Consider the following 24,372-nt stretch of genomic DNA (forward strand, 5'->3'; position numbering starts at 1 on the left):
TGCTAAGGTGACCAGAGGCGCGTCCTAACGCTCCGCCCAACAAACCATAGAGTACCGGAAAAAGCTCGAGCAGAGGGGTCGGAAAGGGAAAACAACTACGGCTGCGGTGTGGTTGGTGGTGAGATGACGACCTTAGTGCTGGATAATGGAGCTTACAACGCCAAAATCGGTTACAGCCATGAAAATGTGTCGTAAGTACTTTCTTTCTCCGAGGGACAAGATATATACGCCTAGTGGTTTCATGTGCTACGTTTCATCTCCGGACATCAATGAACTGCAGACACCCCCGCTCGGCCCTGACTTAGCCAGAGGGATTCCCTGGTTGGAGCTGGGTGGGTGGTTGTGATGCTTTGAATTGAAATTGATTTTGGTTTTAGTTTTGGGCTGCGAGGCCCCGGAAGTGGGATATATGTTTTATTTCGTAACAGGAAATAGCCAAGGAAAATAGGCTTATAGAGATGCGTTCCTGACAGAAGGGTCCGTAAAGTTCATCAGCCTTTGGAAACTGTGGGCACGGTGTTTGGGTGTATGCGGATTTTCCTGGGTACAAGATTATAGGTTTCATTAGATTCTCAAAGGGTTCTATGACCCTCCAAAAGTCTAAAAATCACGGTCTTAGGATCTAGAGGCTTTGAAGACTTTGGCCTACTGGCCGACCTAGTTGGTAAGGTCAATTAAACAGAAGTACTGCTAATACAATGGCATTCATAACATGTATAGTCATAAAATATATGTTTGAATAAATAAGCAAACCTAAAGACACGCCTTTCCTTTATCAAATTAACAGCATTAAAAAAAATTCTTTCCTTCCTCCCTCCTTTCCTTCTTTTTCATTTCTTTTGAAACAGAAATGAAAGAGGGAAATCAAACTGAGTAGGAGTGTAAATTGTTACAATCTTTCTGGAAAACGTTTTGGCAATGTGTATCATTATCATTGTCACCGAGGCTGGAGTGCAGTGGTGCGATCTCAGCTCACTGCAGCCTGAATTCAAGTGATTCTCCCGCCTCAGCCTCCAGAGTAGCTGGGATTATAGGCGTGCACCACCACTCCCGGCGAATTTTTTGTATTTTTGTTAGAGACGGGGTTTCATCATGTTGGCCAGGCCGGTCTCGAGCCCCCGGCCTCAAGCAGTCTACCCGCGTTGGCCTCCCAAAGTGCTGGTATTAGGAGCGTGAGCCACTACACCCAGCTGACAAAGCAACTTTTTTTTTTTTTTGGAGAGGGAGTCTGGCCCTCTTGTCCAGGCTGGAGTGCAGTGGCACGATCTCGGCTCGCTGCAACCTCTGCCTCCCGGGTTCAAGCCATTCTCATGCCTCAGCCTCCCAAGTAGCTGGGACTACAGTTGCGCACCACCACGCCTGGCTAAGTTTTGTATTTTTAGTAGAAACGGGGGTTTCACCATATTGGCCATGCTGGTCTGGAATTCCTGACCTCGTGATCTGCCTGCTTCGGCCTCCTAAAGTGCTGGGATTACAGGTGTGAGCCACCGCGCCCGGCCATGACACAGCAATTCTGTTATTACCTAGAGAATTAATTAGAAGTGCTTTGTATTATTCATAGTCATCGTATACAGGCAGCCAAAAAATGGGAAGCAAGCTAAATAATCAGGAATAGCATATTGGCTAAATACACCAAAATACAACCTGAGACTGATAACAAATTCAGCTTCTTAAAATTATGTCTTCAGGCCGGGCGCGGTGGCTCACGCCTGTAATCCCAGCACTTTGGGAGGCCGAGGCGGGCGGATCACGAGGTCAGGAGATCGAGACCATCCTGGCTAACACGGTGAAACCCCGTCTCTACTAAAAATACAAAAAATTAGCCGGGCGTGGTAGCGGGCGCCTGTAGTCCCAGCTACTCGGGAGGCTGAGGCAGGAGAATGGCGTGAACCCGGGAGGCGGAGCTTGCAGTGAGCCGAGATCGTGCCACTGCACTCCAGCCTGGGCGACAGAGCGAGACTCCGTCTCAAAAAAAAAAAAAAATTATGTCTTCAAAGAACATTTAAACATGTAGAGAAAATGCTGACAGTATTATAAGTGAAATAAGCAGGTGTAAAACATTTTTTTACAGTATTATCCCAGTGTCATCTCGTATACACATACAGACACATTTGTATGCATACATGTGTGTATAATTAATAATGGCTCTAGTTTGTCTTCCAAACCAGATTGTAAGCTCATGGCAAGCAGCAAGAGGCCCAGGTGGGTGGATCACGAGGTTAGGAGATCCAGAGCATCATGGCTAACACGGCGAAACCCTGTCTCTACTAAAAATACAAAAATTAGCCGGGCGTAGTGGCAGGCGCCTGTAGTCCCAGCTACCTGGGAGGCTGAGGCAGGAGAATGGCGTGGGCCTGGGAGGCGGAGCTTGCAGTGAGCCGAGATCACGCCACTGCACTCCAGCCTGGGGCGACAAAGCGAGACTCGGTCTCAAAAAAAAAAAAAAAAAGTTGCTACTTCTGTACCCTGTAGCAGCAGCAGTCTCCAACCTTTTTGGCACCAAGGACTGGTTTCGTGGAAGACAATTTTAACGTGTGGTTGGGGGTATGAGTGTGGGTGATGGTTTTGAAATGAAACTATTCTCAGGTATTAGATTCTCACAAAAAAAGTGCACAAACTATATCCCTTGCATGCACAGTTCAAAATAGGGTTCCTGCTCCTATGTGAATCTAATGCTATGGCTGATCTGACAGGAAGTGCAATTTAGGTGTTAATGCTTACGGCCCCACCCTCCTTCCCCACCCTGGTGCTCACCTCTTGCTATGAAGGCTTGGTTCCCAACAGACCACAGACAGGTACCGGACCACAAGCCCTGCGGTTGGGGATCCCTGCCCTATAGCATCTTGCTGATTGAAGATCTTTGGCTTCATGGGAACTTAATTTATTTTATTTTTTTGAGACAGAGTCTTGCTCTGTCGCCCAGGCTGGAGTGCAGTGGCACAATCTCTGCTCACTGCAACCTCCGCCTCCTGGGTTCAAGCAATTCTCCTGCCTCAGCCTCCCCAGTAGGTGGGATTACAGGCATGCACCACCATGCCCAGCTAATTTTTATATTTTTTAGTAGAGATGGGGTTTTACCATGTTGGCCAGGCTGGTCTTCAACTCCTGACCTCATGATCTGCCCGCCTCCGCCTTCCAAAGTGCTGGGATTACATGCTGTGAGCCACTGCTCCCGGCTGGAAACTTAATTTTTATGGCCATAATTTTTAACTTGTGAATCTTTTTTTTTTTTTTTTTTTTTTTTTTTTTTTGAGACGGAGTCTTGCTCTGTCGTCCAGGCTGGAATGCAGTGGCGTGATCTTGGCTCACTGCAAGCTCTGCCTTCCGGGTTCACGCCATTCTCCTGCCTCAGCCTTCCAAGTAGCTGAGACTACAGGCGCCCGCCACCAGGCTGGCTAGTTTTTTGTATTTTTAGTAGAGACAGGGTTTCACCGTGTTAGCCAGGATGGTCTCGATCTCCTGACCTCGTGATCTGCCTGTCTCGGCCTCCCAAAGTGCTGGGATTACAGGCATGAGCCACCGCGCCCGGCCTAACTTGTGAATCTTTAATCCAAATGGTATTAAGACTTTCTGTGTTAAAGCCAGAAAGACAAGGACCTTTACCAAAGCACTGGCTTTCGCCTCTGCAGTGGCGGAAGCAATACTTACCTGTAAGGATTTCTTGAGGATTATTAGAGAAAGAAAGGATCCAGTATAGAACTTGTTACATACTGAACTTTAAAAAAAAATGGGGGAGGGGCATTTTTGTGTTATTATTATTTTGAAATAGAGACAGGGCCTTGTTCTGTCCACCCAGGCTGGAATGCAGTAGTGGGATCACAGTTCATTGCAGCTGCAGACTCCTGCGTTCAAGCAATCCTCCTGCCTCAGCCTTCCTCTAGAAGACAGGAATATAGATGCTCATCACCATGCCTGCCTGATTCGTATTTTTCTCTTTCTGTTTTATTTTATTATTAGTTTTGAGACTGAGTTTTGCCCCATCGCCAAGGCTGGAGTGCAGGGGTGCAATCTCAGACCACTGCAACCTCCATCTCTCAGGTTCAATTGATTCTCATGCCTCAGCCTCCTTAGTGGCTGGGACTACAGGCATGTACCACCATGCCTGGCTAATTTTTGTGTTTTTTTTAGTAGAGATAGGGTTTCACCCTGTTGGCCAGGCTGGTCTCGAACTCCTGACCTCAAGTGATCCATCCGCCTTTGCCTCCCAAAGTGCTGGGATTACAGACGTGAGCCACCATGCCCGGCCTTATTTTTTATTTTTGTAGAGACAGGTTCTGGCTATGTTGTCTAGGCTGGTCTTGAACTCCTGGTCTCAAGCAATCATCCTGCTCCCAAAGTGCTGGGATTATAGGCATGAGCCCCCACTCCCAGCCTTTGGTATTATTTTAAGACAGAATGAGAAACACTGGATATACCAATCTTAGGATACACTAATCTTTTGGCATCAAGAGTGGTGGTGAAGTAAAAATGTTTTTAGGAACTAAATATTTAGGGGATAATTATTTGTTTCCTTGTTTCCAGGGTTATTCCTAATTGTCAGTTCCGGTCAAAAACAGCACGTCTTAAAACTTTTACTGCCAACCAGATAGATGAAATAAAAGACCCTTCTGGACTCTTTTACATCCTTCCTTTTCAAAAGGTAATCCAATTAATTATGTTTCATTTCTAGCATTGTAGACCTAAATTTAAAGATAATTTTAATTGTATATAAAAGGCTGTGTGTAACTTAAATTTTAACTACAACCTAATTAAACCCAAATTAAAATTTAATTGTTTGGGTAAAAATAAACGACCATGATTTAGTTACTTATTGTGAGTACTGATTTTTACTTACATTAAATCTAAGTGGTATGCACACATTAATTTAAGAAAATAAGTATAGGGAGGCAACTGTATATATTGGTGTGTCTTTTGAACCTCTGACATTTTAGTTATTGCTTATTTGTGAGTTTGTTTTTTAACTTTTTAAAGGAGAAAAACATACTAACATAATCGGTTTGAAATTCATACAGCAGTATACCTATGTAGTAAACCTGCACGTTCTGCACATGTATCCCAGAATTTAAAGTATAATAAAAAAAATTTTTTTTTAATTAAAAAAAAGAAATTCATACAGCATTACACCGGAAATGGTAACCATAGATAGAAATCAGTGATTTGGAATCTGATTTTTAAAAATTATTCAAATATTTATAATCTGATTTTTAAAAATTATTCAAATATTCTTGATAATTAAATTTATAAAAACATTTTTTAGGGCTACTTGGTGAATTGGGATGTTCAGAGACAAGTTTGGGATTACCTTTTTGGAAAAGAAATGTATCAGGTAACAAATTAGAGTATGTATTCAAATTCTATTTCCATGTTTAATTGTAATGAAAAATTAGAATTTACATTTTAAGATTTATAAACTTATGAATATGTTCTCAGCACATATTTAAGTCACTTTTAAAATAAATAATAAATGCAAGTGAATAAAATTTCCATGTTGAAGTAGAGGTTGAGTAAAGATAGTCTGTATGAAACTCAAAATTTTACTTCAGATTTCTATTATTAGATCAATTCACTATATCATCTTAATTTTCACAATAAAACATTTTTGCTTACATATCTAAATACATGAATATTACAAGAGGATTTTGTGTTTTTAATGTCTGTAATGTGATTATAGGTATAAGGAGAAAATGTTCAAGTTTTAATACTTCTCAAGAATGTGTGTGAGAGAATTACATAAACTTGAATATCTTAAGCATCTTGCCCTTTTCCTTTTTTTTTTAATTTAAAACATCTGCAGGCCAAGCGTGGTGGCTCATGCCTGTAATCCCGGCACTTTGGGAGGCTGAGGCGGGTGGATCACTTGAGGTCGGGAGTTTGAGACCAGCCTGGCCAACTGTGAAACCCCGTCTCTACTAAAAATACAAAAATTAGTCAGGCATGTTGGCACACACCTGTAGTCCTAGCTACTTGGGAGGCTGAGGCAGGAGAATTGCTTGAACCTGGAAGGTGGAGGTTGCAGTGAGCCGAGATTGCACTACTGGATTCCAGCCTGGGTAAGACTATGTCTCAATAAATAAATAAATACATAAATAAAACATCTGCAAGGTTTTTTTTATTATGATTTTCTTTTCTTTTTAATAGACATGGGGTTTCACCATGTTGCCCAGGCTGATCTCAAACTCCTGGGCTCAAGCAATCCGCCCAAGCGTGAGCTACCGCACCAGCCCCATCTTCTCTTGTTTTGTCTTTGTCTTGTTCTGTCCTTTTTTTTTCTTTTTTTTTTTGAGGGGGAGTCTTGCTCTGTTGCCCAGGCTGCAGTGCAGTGGCATGATCTCTGCTCACTGCAACCTCTGCCTCCTGGGTTCAAGTGATTCTCCTGCCTTGGCCTCCTGAGTAGCTGGGATTACAGGCACGCGCCACCACACCTGGCTCTTTTTTTTTTTTTTTTTTTTTTGTATTTTTAGTAGAGATGGGGTTTCACCGTGTTGGCCAGGCTGGTGTGGAACTCCTGACCTCAGGTGATCTGCCTGCCTCAGCCTCCCAAAGTCCTGGGATTACAAGCTGAGCCATCGTGCCTGACCTTGTTTTCCTTTCATTTAGAAACATAACAGCCCCAATATTTGTTGTATCATTCATTAATGTTTCTATAATTGTCTTTAAACAATTTTATGGTAACATTTTCTTTCATTTTTTAGAGACAGAGTCTTGCTCTGTTGCACAATCATGGCTCACTGCAGCCTCAATTTCCCAGGCTGAAGCAATTAGCCTACCTTATCCTTCTAAGTAGCCAGGACTACAGGCATGCACCGCCATGCCCTGTTAATTTTTATTTATTATTATTATTATTTTTTTAGTAGAGGTGGGGTCTTGCTATGTTTCCCAGGCTGGTCTCATATTCCTAGCCTCAAGCAATCCTTCCACGTCAGCCTCCCAAAGTGCTGGGATTACAGGTATGAGCCACTGTGCCAGGCTGGTAACATTTTATTAATGCTACCTCTAACAGAAGTAAAATTGCATAATAGTCGAGAACATGGATTCTGTAACTAGACTCCCTGGATTCAAATCTTACCTATGTCATTAAATAGCTCTATGAACTTGGTCACTTATTTAACTTTTCTGTGCCTCAGTTTGCTCATCTATTAAATGGGGATAGTAATAAGACTTATCACGATTATTGTGAGGATTAAATAAATTTGTTTGTACATGTAAAACAAGTGTTAATTATCATTACAAATTATGAAACATTTTGGAATGTTTTCTCCTATAGGTTGATTTTTTAGATACTAATATTATTATCACTGAACCATACTTTAACTTCACTTCAATTCAAGAATCAATGAATGAAATTCTATTTGAAGAATACCAGTTTCAAGCAGTATTAAGAGTAAATGGTGAGTTCAAGTTTTCACTGAAATTGAGTTATATGACTATGGATATGAATAGGGTAATACTCATAAAGTCCCAAAATATTAAGTGGCATTCTTGGCTAGCACAGTGGCTAACACCTGTAACCCCATCAGTTTGGGAGGCTGAGGTGAGTAGATCACTTGAGTTTAGGATTTGAGATCAGCCTGGGCAGCATGGTGAAACCCTGTCTCTACAAAAAAATAGAAAAATTAGTTGGGCATGGTGACACGCACCTGTAGTCCCAGCTACTTAGGAAGCTGAGGCAGGAGGATCATTTGAGCCTGGGAGGTTGAAGCCGCAGTGAGCTATGATCGTGCCAGCCTGGGTGACAGAGTGAGATCCTGTCTCCAAAAAAAAAAAGAAATTGAATTATGTGAAGCTTGAATATGGATATGAACCAAGTAAAGAAACTCTTAAAGTTCCAGAATACTATGTGGCATTTTTTAGATTTGAAGGAAATAAGACTTGGATTTTTCTTTTTCTTTTTTTTTTTTCCCGAGACGGGGTTTTGGTCTTGTTGCCCAGGCTGGTGTGCGATGGAGCAATCTCTGCTCACCCTCCACCTCCTGGGTTCAAGCAATTCTCCTGCCTCAGCCCCCGAAGTAGCTGGGATTACAGGCGTTCGCCACCATGCCTGGCTAATTTTGTATTTTTAGTAGAGATGGAGTTTAACCATGTTGGTCAGGCTGGTCTTGAACTCCTGATCTCAAGTGATCCACCCGCCTTGCCCTCCCAAAATGCTGGGATTACAGGCATGAGCCACTGCGCAAGTTTTGGAATCTTAAAACTAAATGGACCCTTAGAGATTATATAGTCAGACATCTCTCATTTTATCTTTTTACTAATACTTCTTCTAATGAAGTTACTGGCCACATATTTCTTATTTCTGAAAGATTCTGAGGTAGTTATCTTTCCTGTCATTTATGTGTTTGCAATTATTATTGTTTGTTTGTTTGTTTGTTTTTATTAAGTCAGGGTCTTGCTCTGTTGCCCAGGCTAGAGTGTGGTGGCACGAACATGGCTCACTGTAGCCTCCACCTCCTGGGCTCAAGGGATCCTCCCGCCTCAGCCTCCCAAGTAGCTGGGACCACAGGTATGTGCTGCCACATCTGGCTGATTTATTTATTTTTTGTAGAGACAGGGTCTCATTTTGTTGCCTAGGCTGGTCTCGAACTCCTGGACTGAAGTCATCTTCCCGCCTTGGCCTCCCAAAGTGCTGGGATTATTGGCATAAGCCACGGCTCCAGGCCGAATTCTTATTGTTTGAAATAATGTTAGTAGCTCAGGCTGCCAGTGTGAGGGAGAACAATCTGTAAATATCATCTAGAAGCAAGTTTATTACAGGCTTAGATTACATGACATGGTTGGGTACAATGAAAGTATTTAAATATTTAACTTTCAGAATTTAAGTCCATATAAGCAGCAGTATGGGCAGTGGTTAAGGGCACAATCTCAGCCAGGTGTAGTGGCTCATGCCTGTAATCCCAGAACTTTGGGAGGCCAAGGCAGCAGGACCACTTTAGGCTAGATGGTCAACATAGTGAGACTCCATCTCTACAAAAGAAAAATTAAAAAATTAACCAGGCATGGTGGTGCATGTGTACAGTCCCAGCTACTGGAGAGGCTGAGGCAAGAGGATCACTTGAGCCCGGGAAGTGGAGGTTGCAGTGTGCCATGATCGTTACCACCGGGAAGGTGCTACTGGCATCTCATGGGTAGAGGCCAAGATGCTGTTAAACATCCTACAACGCATAGGAAAGCCCTCTACAACAAGGAGTTATCCAACCCCCAATGTCAATAGTTCTGAGGTCTCAACCTACTGCCTAGGTTTGAATCCTGGCTCTGGTACTTCCTAACTGTGTGACTTTGAGCACATTACTTTACTTCTCTGAGCTTCAGGTTCCTTATCTGTAAAATGGAATTGTTTTGAGTATTAACACGCACACTCATTATACAGATTTTAGAATAGAGTCTGGCATGTAATAAATGATCAGTAAAAATGAGCTGCTGTTGTAGTAATTCTTTTAAACTATGGAGTGAATATTTACCTTTAAAAACGGATACCAAATTTTTATTATGTTTACCATGTAAGTGTGGTGTTTTAAAGTATAAACACAATAAAGATCTTTTGACAGTTATGAATAGTATTATAAATTAACATTTTTCTTGTAATAAAGGGAACATTTTTGTCTTGGTGCTTGTCTTTGTTTCCTACCTTTTTAATTGCTTTAAATTAGTGTTATATTTTTGTTCACTTTTTTTATCTTTTTTTAAATAGCTGGGGCTCTCAGTGCACATAGGTATTTCCGAGATAATCCTTCCGAATTATGCTGTATCATTGTTGATAGTGGATATTCCTTTACACATATAGTTCCTTATTGTAGAAGTAAAAAGAAAAAAGAAGCAATTATTCGGTGAGTTGCATTTAATTTTCATGTTGTTTCTAAAGATTAAACAGAATGATATGTGCGATAATTAAATTTGAGTTCTCCCCTTTCAGGATAAATGTGGGAGGAAAACTCTTAACCAATCATCTAAAGGAGATCATATCTTACAGGTGATGCTTAGCTTTGATTCTTTGGGAGGATGGGGCTCTGGGGAGGAACCTTTTACAGTAATTTAAGATTATTCCTTACTTTTAAGGCCAGGCATTGTGACTCACGCCTGTAATGCCAGCACATTGGGAGGCCGAGGTGGGTGCATCACTTGAGGCCAGGAGTTCGAGACCAGCCTGGGCAACCTGGTGAAACCCCACTTCTACTAAAAATACAAAAATTAGCCAGGTGTGGTGGTACACACCTGTAATCCCAGCTACTCGGGAGGCTGAGGCATGAGAATCATTTGAACAAGGAGGTGGAGGTTGCAGTGAGCCGAGATCGCGCCACTTCACTCCAGCCTGGGTGACAAAGTGAGACTCTCTCTCTCTCAAAAAAAAAAAAAAAATTGTAAATGTTGTACATTAACATAACTTATGCTACTATTATTAATTTTATTGTGTTTAACACATAAGTAGAATTCTTAAATCTCAATTTCTTGTTACATTAACTTTGGATGGTATCATACCATCAGGATCCCTTTGCTCCCCTATGTGCCCTACTCCTTTGTATTTGCTCCCTGACTGTGTCGCTGACCCCTGGCAACCACTAATTGGCTTTCCATCACTATATGTTTGTTATCTGAAGAATGTTAGTTTCTTTTTGTTTGTTTTCTTTTTACAATTTTATTATTACTATTATTGTTATTTGAGGCAGGGTCTCACAGTGTTGCCCATGCTGGTCTCAAACTCCTGGGCTCAAAAGATCTCCCATCTCAGCCTCCCTTAGTAGCTGGGATTACTGACCTGCACGTCGCGCCCCTGAGCTTGACAAGAATGTTACAGTCTCAGATAACTAGAAGGAGGATATTGAGTGTTACCAATACACAAAAATGGATAAGTGTTGAAGATGATGAGTATTCTAGTTATCCTGATCTGATGCACTGTGTGGGTTTCTTTTTGATTTTGAGACAGGGTCTTTGTCACCCAGGCTGGAGTGCAGTGGTGTGTTCATTACTCACTGCATCCTCAACTCCTTGGCTCAAGAAATTATCCTGCCTCAGCCTCCCAAGTAGCTGGGACCACAGGCATGTGCTACCACACCTGGCTAATTTTTGTATTTTTTCGTAGAAACAGGTTCTCACTATGTTGCCCAAGCTGGCCTTAAACTCGTGGGTTTAAGCTGTCCTCCTGCCTCAGCCTTCCAAAGTGCTGGGATTACAGGCATAGCCACAGCTCCCAGCAAAACATCACTGTGTACCTGAGAAATATGTACAATTATTACATGTCAGCTTTAAATATATATATATATGTTTTAAAGATACTGGTGGGAGAATGAATACTGGGATGGCCACACCCAGTCATGCCATACATTTAGCCATTTTTTCATTAAAAATAATTATGGCCAGGTGCAGTGGCTCGCATCTGTAATCCCAGCACTTTGGGAGGTGGAAAAGTTTTTGTTTATTTTTAAACATCTTTATTTCTATAGTAAGCCAATGTTTAAGCTTCACCCTCAGTCAAACATTTATTGAACCGCTTGTATGTGCTTGGTACTGTGTGCTGACTCAGCAATACTTAATATAATCAGAAAAGAAAGTGCATAGAGTTAAGGCATTGTAGCAAGATTCTATTCAGAATGGTTTGCGGGGGAATGTTTGATCTTTAGTTAGATAAACCCCACTTAACATCTTTGTTTTCAGTTTCCTTACCTATAAACTAGACTAATACCTACCCTCAGAGGAATACTGTGGAAATTAATGGAAGTGACAGTATTCCATAAAGTTAAAATTATTTTACACATTCAAGAATTTAAAATTTCAAAAAATCAGTTACCTGAAAATTTAATTCCAGAAAAAAATTTCAGATAATTATAAATTATGTTTAATTGTTTCTGCTTCAAATTTTACAACTTTTATTTCTGTTAGGCAGCTACATGTTATGGATGAAACACATGTGATTAATCAAGTGAAAGAAGATGTATGCTATGTGTCTCAGGATTTTTATAGAGACATGGATATTGCAAAGTATGTATAATGACAATCTAAGAATTGGAAAGTAGATTGTTAGGGGATGTTACACATAATTAGAATATTTCATAAATCTCAATTTTGTTTTCCAGGTTGAAAGGAGAAGAAAATACAGTAATGATAGACTATGTCTTGCCTGACTTCAGTACAATTAAAAAGGGCTTTTGTAAGGTAATTTTTAAAAACCATCAATGGTTGGTTGCTGTGGCTCCTGTCTATAATCCCAGCACTTGGGGAGGCTAAGATGGGAGTTAAGAGACTGGCCTAGGCAACAAAGCAAGCCCCTGTCTCTATTATAAAATTTAAAAAAAAAAAAAAATCAGTGATATTTCAAGTGATCACCTCAGTTAGATTTGAAAAGAATTTCATTTAGGCCAGCCACCGTGGCTCACACCTGTAATCCCAGCACTTTGGGAGGCTGAGGCAGGTGGATCACTAGGTCAGGAGTTCAAAACCAGCCTGGCCAACATAGTGAAACCCCGTCTCTACTACAAATACAAAAAAAATTAGCCAGGTGTGGTGGCAGGTGCCTGTAGTCCCAGCTACTTGGGAGGCTGAGGCAGGAGAATCACTTGAACCTGGGAGGTGGAGGTTGCAGTGAGCTGAGATCACACCATTGCACTCCAGCCTGGGCAACACAGTGAGACTCTGTCTCAAAAAAAAAAAAAAAAAAAAAGAATTTCACATCCAGCTGGGATTGGCAGGGCCTTAGAGAGTTGCTTTTCTTTTGTTTGTTTTGTTTTTTTGGTTTTTTTTGAGACAACATCTCACTCTCACCCAGGCTAGAGTGCAATGGTGCGATCACAGCACTCACTATAGCCTTTACCTCCCAGGCCCAAGTGATCTTCCTGTCTCAGCCTCCAGAGTTGCTGCGATTGCAGGCATGTGCCACCACGCCTGGTTCATATTTGTATTTTTTGTAGAGGTGGGGTCCTACAGTGTTGCCTAGGCTGACCTTGAACTCCTGGGCTCAAATGATCCTCCTGCCTTGGCTCCTAGGTGTTGGGATTACAGGCGTGAGCCACAGCTCCTTGGGCCTTCGAGAGTTGTTGATTACTACCTTCCTGCTGGCCATTTCACCCAGCAAAAGTGAAATTTGATTAATAAATTTCTTAGTAAATTTATTTAGAAAAAGAACTATCAGCCAAAAGATAGCACATAGGGCAAATCTGGAGATAAATAGTATCATTATGTATATTATGGCTAACCCATTTTTGTTTACTTAAAAATTAGTTTAAATTGAGTTAGAAATTGGTTATTTTCCCATTGTGAAAATTATTGACATAGCTGACCTAGGGCCAAATTCTACTTCTGTTTGGTCTGGTATGATTAGATTAGAAAAGGGCAAAATACAATGGCATTTCAAAGTGTTGAGAAGCAGTTTATCATGGATGTCAAAATAATTTCTATTTATCTTTTATCAGCTCAGATAAAATTACTTCTGTGTTTAGGTAAATGTGAAGTTTGCATTTCTGGTTACCAACCTGATGAGGACTGTTGGGAAGTTAAAAATCTTTGGTCAGAAACATAAGCACATTTGTACAAGGAGACATTTATGATAATATTCATTGCAGTGTACTTTAAAATAATGAAAAATTGAGACCTGCCTAAATATCCACTAATGGAAGGAGATTAATTTTTGATATGTTCGTATAGTAAAATAATAAGCAGTAGTGAAATCAAGTAGAGCTTATATAAACAGCATGGACAAATCTCAGAAATCTGATTTTCACAGAAAAGCACATTTTAGAAAGCTATGTACACTTTTAGTCTATGCAGAATAATTATGTTCTCTTTTTGGTGAGAATAATAATATGTTATTAAGGTATACTTAAATATGAAGTAAAAGTATAAAAAACTATGTATGTGAATGATAAAATACTAAATTAGGAGAGTGTCAGCTTATCTGTAAAGTTACATTAAGCTGGTTGGTGAATACATGGGTTTTATATAATTATTTATACTTAGTATGCCTGAAAACAAAAGTGAATTTTTTTGAGCCAGATTATTGAGGTGAAGTATGAATCAGAGTTCAGAGACTACTTGGGGTCTTATAAAACTGAAGTCATCCTTTTATGTTCTTAGAAACAGATCCTTATGGCTGTGTGTGGTGGCACACACCTACCTATAATCCCAGCATTTTGGGAGGCTGAAGTGGGAGGATTGTTTGAGACCAGGCTCAGCAACAAAGTGAGACCCTGTCTCTACAAAAAAAAAAAAAAATTAAAATTAGCTGGGCATGGTGTCACACACCTGTAGTTCTAGCTACTCAGGAGGCCGAGTTGGGAGGATTGCTTGTGCCCATGAATTTGAGGTTACAGTGAACTATGATCATTTCACTGCACTCCAGAGCTGGGCAACAGAGCCAGATCCTGTCTCTTTAAAAACAAAAGAAACAAAAAACAAAAAGTGAAACAGATCCTTATGAAAGGACCTAGGCTGGCTTTCAGAAATGGGAATTGAGATAGATGATGGGATAAAGTTGCCTGGGCATGTATCAGGTAGAGAGAAACTGGAAGCCCAAGTCCTGGCTAAGATACAGAAGGTGTATTTTTTTTCTTCTTCACAAGACAAGAAAAACTGCCCCAAACATTTAAATACCAAACCTCTTTCTTACTAGGCACATTTGATTATTGTCATATTTTATAGCTGATACCTTGTGGAAATTTTATGGTACTCTGTAGGGTTAATAGGGGTAAAGTAATCCTGATTTTTACAGAGATGGATCTGAGTAAAGTCTCAGTGATTTCCAGTCTCCTCAAATCTGACTGATCATTGGAATCTCTTGGGGCACTTCAAAACAAAACAAAACCTGTGTCCGTGTTCTCAGTTCCTCTTCCTAGAATTGCCTGTTTCATAAGTTTGAAAACTTAAAACCTCTTCCAGATGATTGGATAGTCAACTAGGAAATCTTTCTTTTTAGAAAAACTCTCCTTCCCTGCAAATTACAACCTATTTGTTTATTGGACATTTTCTTCTAAACTCTGCCAGTTTCTTCCTTGCCAAATCATAAGCCGTGTTTTCTCAAGTGAGTACCTTATGCAATAAGCCAGTAGAGGTGTGGTTATTCTCCCAGTTGACCATTACTTTACTCATCTTTAGAAAAGGCAGAAGCCATATAAGGTTTTTTATTGGCCTTTGACCTTGTGAACAGAATCTGGTTATGGACAGTGGGCTTCATTTACTCAGGATACACTCTGTTGCTGATTCTCATATATAATGTGTATTTTAATAGCAGATGAGTGGACAAAGTCAGTTGGAACTGGGCTTTTGGCAGATGATACAGTGTTACCGCAAATGTTTATTGTAGAAAGAATGGTTTAATCTTTGTCAATTTCGTTAAAATGTACACCTTATTCAGTCTGTGTTAAATCATCTTAATAATTTTTTAAAGATTTAGAAACAGTTATATTTTATATATTGGAATTTTTTATATTGTTTTGATTTTAATACTTGATTAAAATAAATATTTATTTGAGAGCCTTTATTCGTAGGGTTTTGTTAACACTTGAATTTTGATAGTTTCAAGAATATTTTTAAGTAGCTGGGGGAAGTTACATACTTGATTTTCTAGCACTAATGGTAGTAACAATAGCAATAAAACTAGGCCTGTAATATCATTACAGATAACAACCAATAGAAATTCCAGTTTTCTTTCTTATCAGAAAGAGGAAGCCTACTAATGTATAATGAATTCGACTGACCTAAATTGAGAAAATCGTCCTCATCATGGATTACCACTTTCTGCAGAGCCAGTATAACATAACACTGATCATTTCTTTAATTGTGCTGGAACTAACTTTTTGTTTGTTTTGAGACGGAGTCTTGTTCTATAGCCCAGGCTGGAGCACAGTGGTGTGATCACAGCTCACTGCAGCTTTGACCTCTCAAGCTCAAGTGATCCTCCCACCTTAGCCTCCCAAGTAGCTGGGACCACAGATGGAATAATATATTAATAATATATTATATTAATATATATATATAAATATATATTATATATAATATATATTATATAATATATATTATATAATATATAATATATTATATAATATATATTATTATATATTATATAATATATTATATTATATATAATATATAATATATATTATATAAATATATATTTATAATATAATATATTATATAAATATATATTAATATAATATATATTATATAATATATTATATTATATAATATATATTATATAATATATATTATATAAATATATAATATATATTATTATAAATATATATTATATAAATATATAATATAAACCACGCCTAAGTTTTTAAAAAGTTATTTGTAGAGACGAGGTACCACGCTCATCTATGTTGCCCAGGCTAGCCTCAACTCCTGGGCCCAAGTGATCCTCCCGCTTTGGCCTCCAAAGTGCTGGGTTATAGGCGTGAGCCAGTGTGCCCAGCCTCCAGATTACTTGTTGATGGTTAATGGCTTTAGTGCTAACATTTAACAAGGATGTCTAGTTCTGGCTCTCTCTCCTAGTTAGTCATTTAATCTAGAATAAGTCACATGATCCTCTTCTGTCAATCAGGGCTATAAACTAGATAACCTCTAATGTTTTGTCAACTGAAATTCCTAAATCTGCAACTATCTCAGGTTATTTTGAATGTTGACAAAATGAGTTATATCCCTTAAACTCAAGTCAGTGAATGGCTGGAATTTAATGAATTTGTAAATTCATAGAAAATATTTTCCATTCTGCTTGAGAAGGAAGAATACTTCTATGAGGCATAATATTCTTCTCTTTGTTACTATATAACAATATTTTGGGTTAAAAGTGATTTATAGTTTCTGGGTTAAAAGTGATTTATAGTTTTCTGTTCTTCCTGGAGTATTTGTGAATACTGTATAATTTTCAGGATATTTTTTATTTTAGAATAATGTTTTGAGCATGGAATTCCCAAATGATCAAAATCTAACCATTTATATCCAGGTTATGAGTGGTAGTATCGTGGAAGGAATATTTTGTATGTGCTTTGGATTATGATATGAATAACTTTGAGCAAGTAATGTAGCCTTGCAGAGCCCAATTGCATCATTAATTTAAAAGGAAAATATGCCCGTGTTACAGGGTTATATGAGAGTTCAGTGGGATAATGTATGTAATATGTTTAATGAATGACATGTTGCTGTCTTGCTTACTATTATTCAAGAATTCATGGAGTATCTACTGTGTGCCAGGTACTTTTTTATGATAGTTAGTGGATATGTGATGGTGAACAATATAAGCTATGAAGGATAAGATAGGGTGATAGAGAATAGTGAAGGATCTTTTTATTTGGGAAGCAGAGAAAACCTCTCAGGAAGCTGAAATCTGAATAGAGAGTAGATGGCTGATTATATTAAGGGACCTATCCTTTTATGGGAGGACAACTGCATTTATAAGTCAAATGAAATGAGTGTCTTTACCTGAATCTAGGAAAGCTGATGGTTGTAAAATTGAGAGGGACCATTATTTTAATGATTTAGAATATTGTGGAAGGAGATTATTTTTGCAACCCCCTCAGCACTACAGCTCACAGATTGGGTGGGTTAGCAGAAAATAAATAACAAGAAAATATGAGTCATGGTTGTTTAAAGTTTGTTATACACAGGCCTCATATAAAGTTAGCATTATAAGGTAAGTTCAAGGATAAGGACCATGGACTTGCTTACATCATTTGGAAACTAATTTTGAATAGAGATTGAATACATATTAAAGAAATGTAGAGATGTAGGCTCTTTCCAGAAGGGAAAGGGGGAATCCTAATAGAATAGAGCCACATATCCAGTAAACACCTAAATTAGGGGAGTGAAAGTAGACAGTACTAGAAACACAAGACATAGTAAATGTTTTTTATTTAGAATGTGTTCTTTGTTCCCTAGAAACTAGAATCATTGTACCATTATAGGTAGATTATGAAGTTCTCTCTTGTCTCTCCTCCTTTTTTTCTTTGTATTTTAATTTTTTTTTTGTTTTTTAAGAGACGGGGGTCTCGCTATGTTTCCCAGGCTGTCTTGAACTCCTGGGCTCAAGTGATCCATCCGCCTTGACCTCCCAAAGTGCTGGGATTACAGGTGTGAGCCAGGGCACCTGGCCCTCTTTGTATTTTAAAGTGTGTGGAATAAAGCTGCCAAATTATCTTTGAAGGAACAGCCATATTAGCGTCAGTAATTATTTAGTTGTGTTTTGTGTGATTTTGGCAACAGTAAAGGCAGCCACACATTCTTCTAAATTTTGAGAATCCTGAAACTTCCAAGAATATTATTAATATATTATTAATATATTATTGCATATATATTATTGCATATTACTAATTATTAGTCATGTGAGCTAGATAATATAGCTTAAACTTTTAATCTTCTTTGTCTTTAAGCCAAGGGAAGAGATGGTGTTGAGTGGAAAATACAAATCTGGGGAACAAATTCTTCGTTTGGCCAATGAGAGATTTGCTGTTCCAGAAATACTCTTTAATCCTTCTGATATAGGCATTCAAGAAATGGGAATTCCAGAAGCTATTGTCTATTCAATTCAAAATCTACCTGAAGGTACATAAATAGAGTAAAATACTAAAGAATTATAATTGTTTTAAAAACATCATAAGCCCTGTGAACCCTGTTTCCTCTAAATAATTTCAGGCAAATTGGTGAGTCTGTTTTATTTGCAGAGATTTGTAGATCCCATAATGCATTTATATAATTCTTGATTCATCTTTGATTATAAGTTTTTTTCTTTTCTTTTATCTTTTTTTGTGATTATAAATTCGATAAGGAAAAATCATTATGGTCCATTTAAACTTGAAGAAATGTATCTCTCCATGAGCATTAAATTGCCATATCCATTTTAGGAAAGTTTTAATTTAACCCAGATCTGTACAGAATATAAATTTATAATGTAACAATTTAATGGTTTTCAGCTATTGGTAGACTGACTTATTCTTTCTGCTATATTTAGAGTAACATACAGGATTAACTTTAAAGAGATTGGAATATGGTGCTTCATAGTGATTTCTGGATTCTCCTGAAACATGCCTTAAGTAAATAATGTTCCAGAGTTTTAGGGTACTTTACTATCTCCCTGGTTCGCAAGAAGTAGGCATTGGAGAAAATCTAGCACAGGCCATGTGCTTTCCTCTCATTAAAAAAAAAAAAGAAAAAGAAAAACATAATGCTATCCATACATAATTATTTCACAGCTATTTTCATATTTCACATTTTATATAAAGTTGCAGTCATGATGTGTACAACATTTTGTACTACACTGCTTTAAGGTCATGGCAGAGTGAGACTCGAGGTCAATATAAGGAAACTCTGCCCTTGTTTTACTGAACAGAAACATTAGGTTGGACGGCCCATACCTGTTAATTCCTGATGGATTTTCCAGTGGTGTTTTGAAGGCTTTTAATACTTAACATTTGCTATCATGTAACTTTAATGAGTGTTCATACTTAGATCCCTTCTTTAAACATAGTTTATGAGTGTTTTTAACTATCAAAGGTAAGTATTGCACAACATGCATGTTTGCCTCAATGAGATAATGTGGAGATTTGGGCTTGTAAGTTCAAATGTCATGAAAGACCTCGTTTTCATCCTTGTGGTAGCTCACAGTCTCAGCCTACAGCAAGAACCACCCCCCTTCCATTTTAGAGAAGAATAATTATAATTACCAACTGTTTTTTTTACTACGGTGTCACTCATTTATATATGGCTTACATGAGTGTATAGTAAGTAGCCAGTAGTTTACCCCCCTCACCTTAGGTTTTTCTTTTAAAGATCTATGTGGTCATTTTTCACTGTTTCATGTCTTTATTTGTATAAACTGTAACCTCATTACAAATCTTAGAATGGACCTGAAAATTTATTTGGTTTCCCACCAGTAACTGTAATCCCTAATTGCTTCTTATCTGATCCCTCATCCACATCTTTCCAGAAAAGTAAACAGATTTTCTAATGCCTTTTTTCCTTTCCTTCTCCTTTTCTTCTTTTAAAGAAATGCAGCCGCATTTTTTTAAGAACATTGTCTTGACAGGAGGAAATTCCCTTTTCCCAGGATTTAGGGATCGGGTTTACTCAGAAGTTCGATGTCTTACTCCAACAGATTATGATGTTTCTGTTGTGCTGCCTGAAAAGTAAGTGTTGTTTTATATAGAAACGAAACATGGAAGTCCGCATGTAGAAAAGGTGGTCTGTTGACTTGAGTTTAAAACCTGGCTCTCCCACCGTGGCAGGTTCATTTCACCTGCTGAATATTCATTTTTCTTCTTTCAAAAATTGAAATGATAAACCTTACATTTCACTAAATTAAATGGAAGTATGTAAAGTGCCAACCATAATGTTTCGTACACAATGGGTGCTCAATTAAGTATATGGGGTGATTACTCCCATGTAGTAAATCAGCCTTGGTCCTAAGAGATTTTTATAGGCAAAGCAATCAGGTTATTGTCTATATGATTTATCTGAGATGTATTATTTATTGACAGTTTCTGTCAGGAATAGAAATTGAATAATTGAACCATTGTGATAAGTTTTATCAATTCATAAATTGTTTTAGAATTTTTAAAATTCTCCTTTAAATGACTTTTATTAATGAGGTTTTTAAAATTCAAAACTGTTTTATGTCTACCCTGTACAGTGTTATATAAGAAAAAGTGCATATCATCACTTCCACTTTAGTGGTTAAAATAAACTAAGGTAGAGCCAGGCGCAGTGGCTCTCGCCTGTAATCCCAGCACTTTGGGAGGCTGAGGCAGGCAGATCACTTGAGTTCAGGAGATTGAGACCAGCCTGGGCAACATGGTGAAGCCCTGTCTCTACAAAAAATTAGCCGGATGTGCTGGTGTGCACCTGTAGTCCCAGCTACTCAGGAGGCTGAGGTAGGAGGATCATTTGAGCCCAGGAGGTGGAGGTTGGTGTGAGCTAAGATTGCACCACTGTATGGTAGCCTAGGTGACACAGCAAGACTCTGTCTCAAAAACAAACAAACAAACCCCCCTGCAAAAAAAAAAACAAAAAAAGAAGGTAGAATTTTACAGCTCTAAGGGCTTACATATCATCCTATTCTATATTCTTATTTTGTAAATAAAGAAACAAGGGCTCGTGAGTTGGCAAATGCCCTATGGTGAGTTAATAGCAATGATCAGATTAAAACCCAGTTTTCTTACCTTGAGTGAGGACTTCTTACCCAAAATATATGTCTAAAAACTCACCCCTAGTGTTAGTGGCAGAGTTGCAAACAAGACCCCACATACCTGACTCTTAATTCTAGAGTTTTGTTTTAAAGCTAAAGTAGAATTTTCCAAAATCAGCAAGTTAATAGAAGGCCCTCATTGGTATCACGTTCTTTTATAGCTATGAGATAAATGAATAAACAATTTTAAAATATTGGGATGATTTTTATCACCACTAATGTTCATATGTTCTTAAGAGTATAAAGCATATTGGCTTTTTTTCTTGCATGCACAGATTACAGGCCAAGGGATCCACAGAAATAGGTCTTATTATTTTATTAAATAAATTTTTATTGTGCGTCTACTGCTTTTATATATGTATAAATATATGTGTATACTTATATATAAATCTATTTTTATGAAAGCTTAATGCAAATATAAATACAATAAAACACTTATTGGCCAGGTTTGGTGGCTCACACCTGTAATTCTACCACTTTGGGTGGCCAAGGTAGGGAGATGGCTTGAGTCCAGGAGTTTGAGGTTACAGTCAGTTAGGATTGCGTCACTGCACTCCAGCCTGGGCAACAGTGTTTGACCCCGTCTCTAAAAAAAAAGAAGGAAAAAAGAAAGAAAAGAAAACCTTTTTTTTTTCCTGTAGAGATGGAGTCTCACTGTTTCACCCAAGCTGGCCTCCAACTCCTGGGCTCAGTAATCTGCCTTAGCCCAGCCAAGTTGGGTTTTGGGGGGTTTTTTAAATTTTTTTAAATTTTTTTTTTATTTTTTGAGATGGAGTCTCACTCTGCTGCTCAGGCTGTAGTGCAATGGCGCAATCTTGGCTCACCACAACCTCCGCCTCCCAGGTTCAAGCGATTCTCCTGCCTCAGCCTCCCGAATAGCTGGGACTACAGGTACATGCCATCATGCCTGGCTAATTTTTGTATTTTTAGTAGAGATGGGGTTTCACCATGTTGGCCAGGCGGGTCTCAAACTCCTGACCTTGTGATCTGCCCGCCTTGGCCTCCCAAAGTGCTTAGATTACAGGTGTAAGCTACTGCGTCTGGCTTTGGGTTTTGTTTTTTTTTTTTTTTGGAGACAGAGTCTCGCTCTGTTACCAGGCTGGTGTGCAGTGGTGTGATCACGGCTCACTGCACCCTTGACCTCTGGACTCAGGTGATCCTTTCACCACAGCCTTCCATGTAGCTGGGACTGCATGCATGAGCCACCATGCCTGGCTAATTTTTAAAATTTTTGGTAGAGATGGGATCTTGCTATGTTGCTCAGGCTGGTCTTGAACTCCTGGGCTCAAGCAGTCCTCCCACCTCAACCTACCAAAGTGCTGGGATTACAGGTATGAGCCACCATAACCGACCTTTGTTTTAATAGAGATAAAGTCTCCCTCTGTCACTTGTGTGATCATAGCTCACTGCAACTTTGAACTCCTGGGTCCAAGCAATCCTCCTGCCTGAGCCTCCTAAGTAGCTAGGACTACAGGTATATGCCACCACACTTGGCTAGAAAATATTGATTTAACTTTTTTCTTTACCTTTTTCAGATTTGAAACTCTAAACTGGGGAAAAAGAATAGTAGAAATAGAATTGAGTCATAACACATAGGATAACCTTGGTTGTGGATAGCAAAACCAAACTAGATGTTTTACCTGCTCTAATTTTACCTATTGTCTGTGTCTTCCCACATAATTGTTTATCATACACTATGTTTTCTGTTTCATTTATTAGAGGCAACAAAGTGTAGCAGCAAAAGCACAGACTGTGAAAACAGTTCTGAGTTAAATCCTAGTTCCAGCCTAAATTCTAGTTCCAGACTTAACTTCTCTGAGCCTCATTTTCCAAATCTAGAAAGTGGGAGTAGGCTGGGTGTGGTGGCTCACGACTATAATCCCAGCACTTTGGGAGGTCGCGGTGTGTGGATTACCTGAGGTCAGGAGTTCAAGACCAGCCTGGCCAACATGGCGAAACCCCACCTCTACTAAAAATACAAAAAAAATTAGCCATGTGTGGTGGCATGTGCCTGTAGTCCCAGCTACTTGGGAGGCTGAAGCAAGAGAAATGCTTGAACCTGGGAGGCAGAGGTTGCAGTGAGCTGAGATTGCACCACTGCACTCCAGCCTGGGCGATAGAGTGAGACTCCGTCTCAAAAAAAAAAGAAAGAAAGTGGGAGTAATAGCTATTTTATGAGTTGCTATGAGAATTATTGAGATGACATATCTTTGCCACATACAGAATTTAGACTCAGTATGACAGTTTTTCCTTTTAGGCATCTTTTGATCTTTTGCTTATATTCTTGTTTTTTCTTTAGAATTAGAGGGTCCATAAATTCAGGACATAGGGAAAAAGGAATATTTACTATTTTGTAGCAGCGAACAAGGTTCCTTTCCTTTTTGGGTTGCTCTACTCATATGAAATGTATGCTTATTTCTGTACCTTAAACGATTTTCTGTTGGGTTGGGTAGAGCTTGCCACATTTTAATGGCAAAAAAAACACAAATTACTTTTGCACCAACCTAATAGTAATTTATGTTTCAGGCATTTCAGTTTTCCTGTAAAATCATCTGGGGTTCATTTATACCTTTATTTTCAGCCCTATTACTTATGCCTGGGAAGGTGGAAAATTGATATCAGAGAATGATGATTTTGAAGATATGGTGGTAACAAGAGAAGATTATGAAGAAAATGGACATAGCGTCTGTGAAGAGAAATTTGATATTTAAGCAACATTTTTGAATGAAAGTTGTGACCGTAAGGTTTAATTTCAAAGTTCCTTTTAAAAGAGGTTAAGGAACTGTGTTACCTTTTGTCCTAAGAAAAAGGCTTGAATTTATGTAAATACTTTGATTGATTGCTAATTTTCAAAGGCTTCTTAGGTAGGTTACTACAGTAAACTGTAACTCAGTCCACATTTTCATTTAGGAGCTAGACTACCATAACAATGCTTATGCTGTTTCCAAGGGTAGGTTATTTTTCATTAAAAGAAGAATGAATGCATTTTAAGTTTAATTCTTCATAGCTGAAAGCACAAATTTCACGGCTTCACTGGACAGTTTTCCTTAGAAGGTAGTTTTGTGTGACTGTGACTAAAGTATTTTATTTTAAAATGTCATTCTTATTTATACATTCTAAAGTTGGAAAGACCGATCTTATATGTGTATAATGTTTATTTTGTACCTAGAGTACATTTAAAAGGGTGGAGACTAAGCTAATAAAGTTTTTTTGGCCACTAC

The 24,372-nt window shown here is 38.6% G+C and overlaps 1 protein-coding gene across 2 annotated transcripts; it reads left to right on the top strand.

The window, feature by feature from the left end:
* Positions 1-62: 62 nt before the first annotated feature.
* On the top strand, positions 63-24,372 carry ACTR6 (actin related protein 6). Of its 2 annotated transcripts, XM_003832604.5 has the most exons (11): positions 63-191; positions 4,522-4,639; positions 5,258-5,326; positions 7,265-7,388; positions 9,683-9,818; positions 9,905-9,961; positions 11,866-11,964; positions 12,060-12,138; positions 18,342-18,513; positions 19,955-20,093; positions 23,733-24,372. In XM_003832604.5, the coding sequence occupies exons 1-11, from the start codon at positions 124-126 to the stop codon at positions 23,860-23,862; spliced, it is 1,191 nt and encodes a 396-aa protein (XP_003832652.1). In that variant the 5' UTR covers positions 63-123; the 3' UTR covers positions 23,863-24,372. The 2 variants fall into 2 exon arrangements, with proteins under 2 accessions (XP_003832652.1, XP_034790221.1); XM_034934330.3 differs by lacking the exon at positions 5,258-5,326.

The sequence above is a fragment of the Pan paniscus genome, chromosome 10 (genome assembly GCF_029289425.2).
Source record: "Pan paniscus chromosome 10, NHGRI_mPanPan1-v2.0_pri, whole genome shotgun sequence".
Classification (NCBI taxonomy): domain Eukaryota; kingdom Metazoa; phylum Chordata; class Mammalia; order Primates; family Hominidae; genus Pan; species Pan paniscus.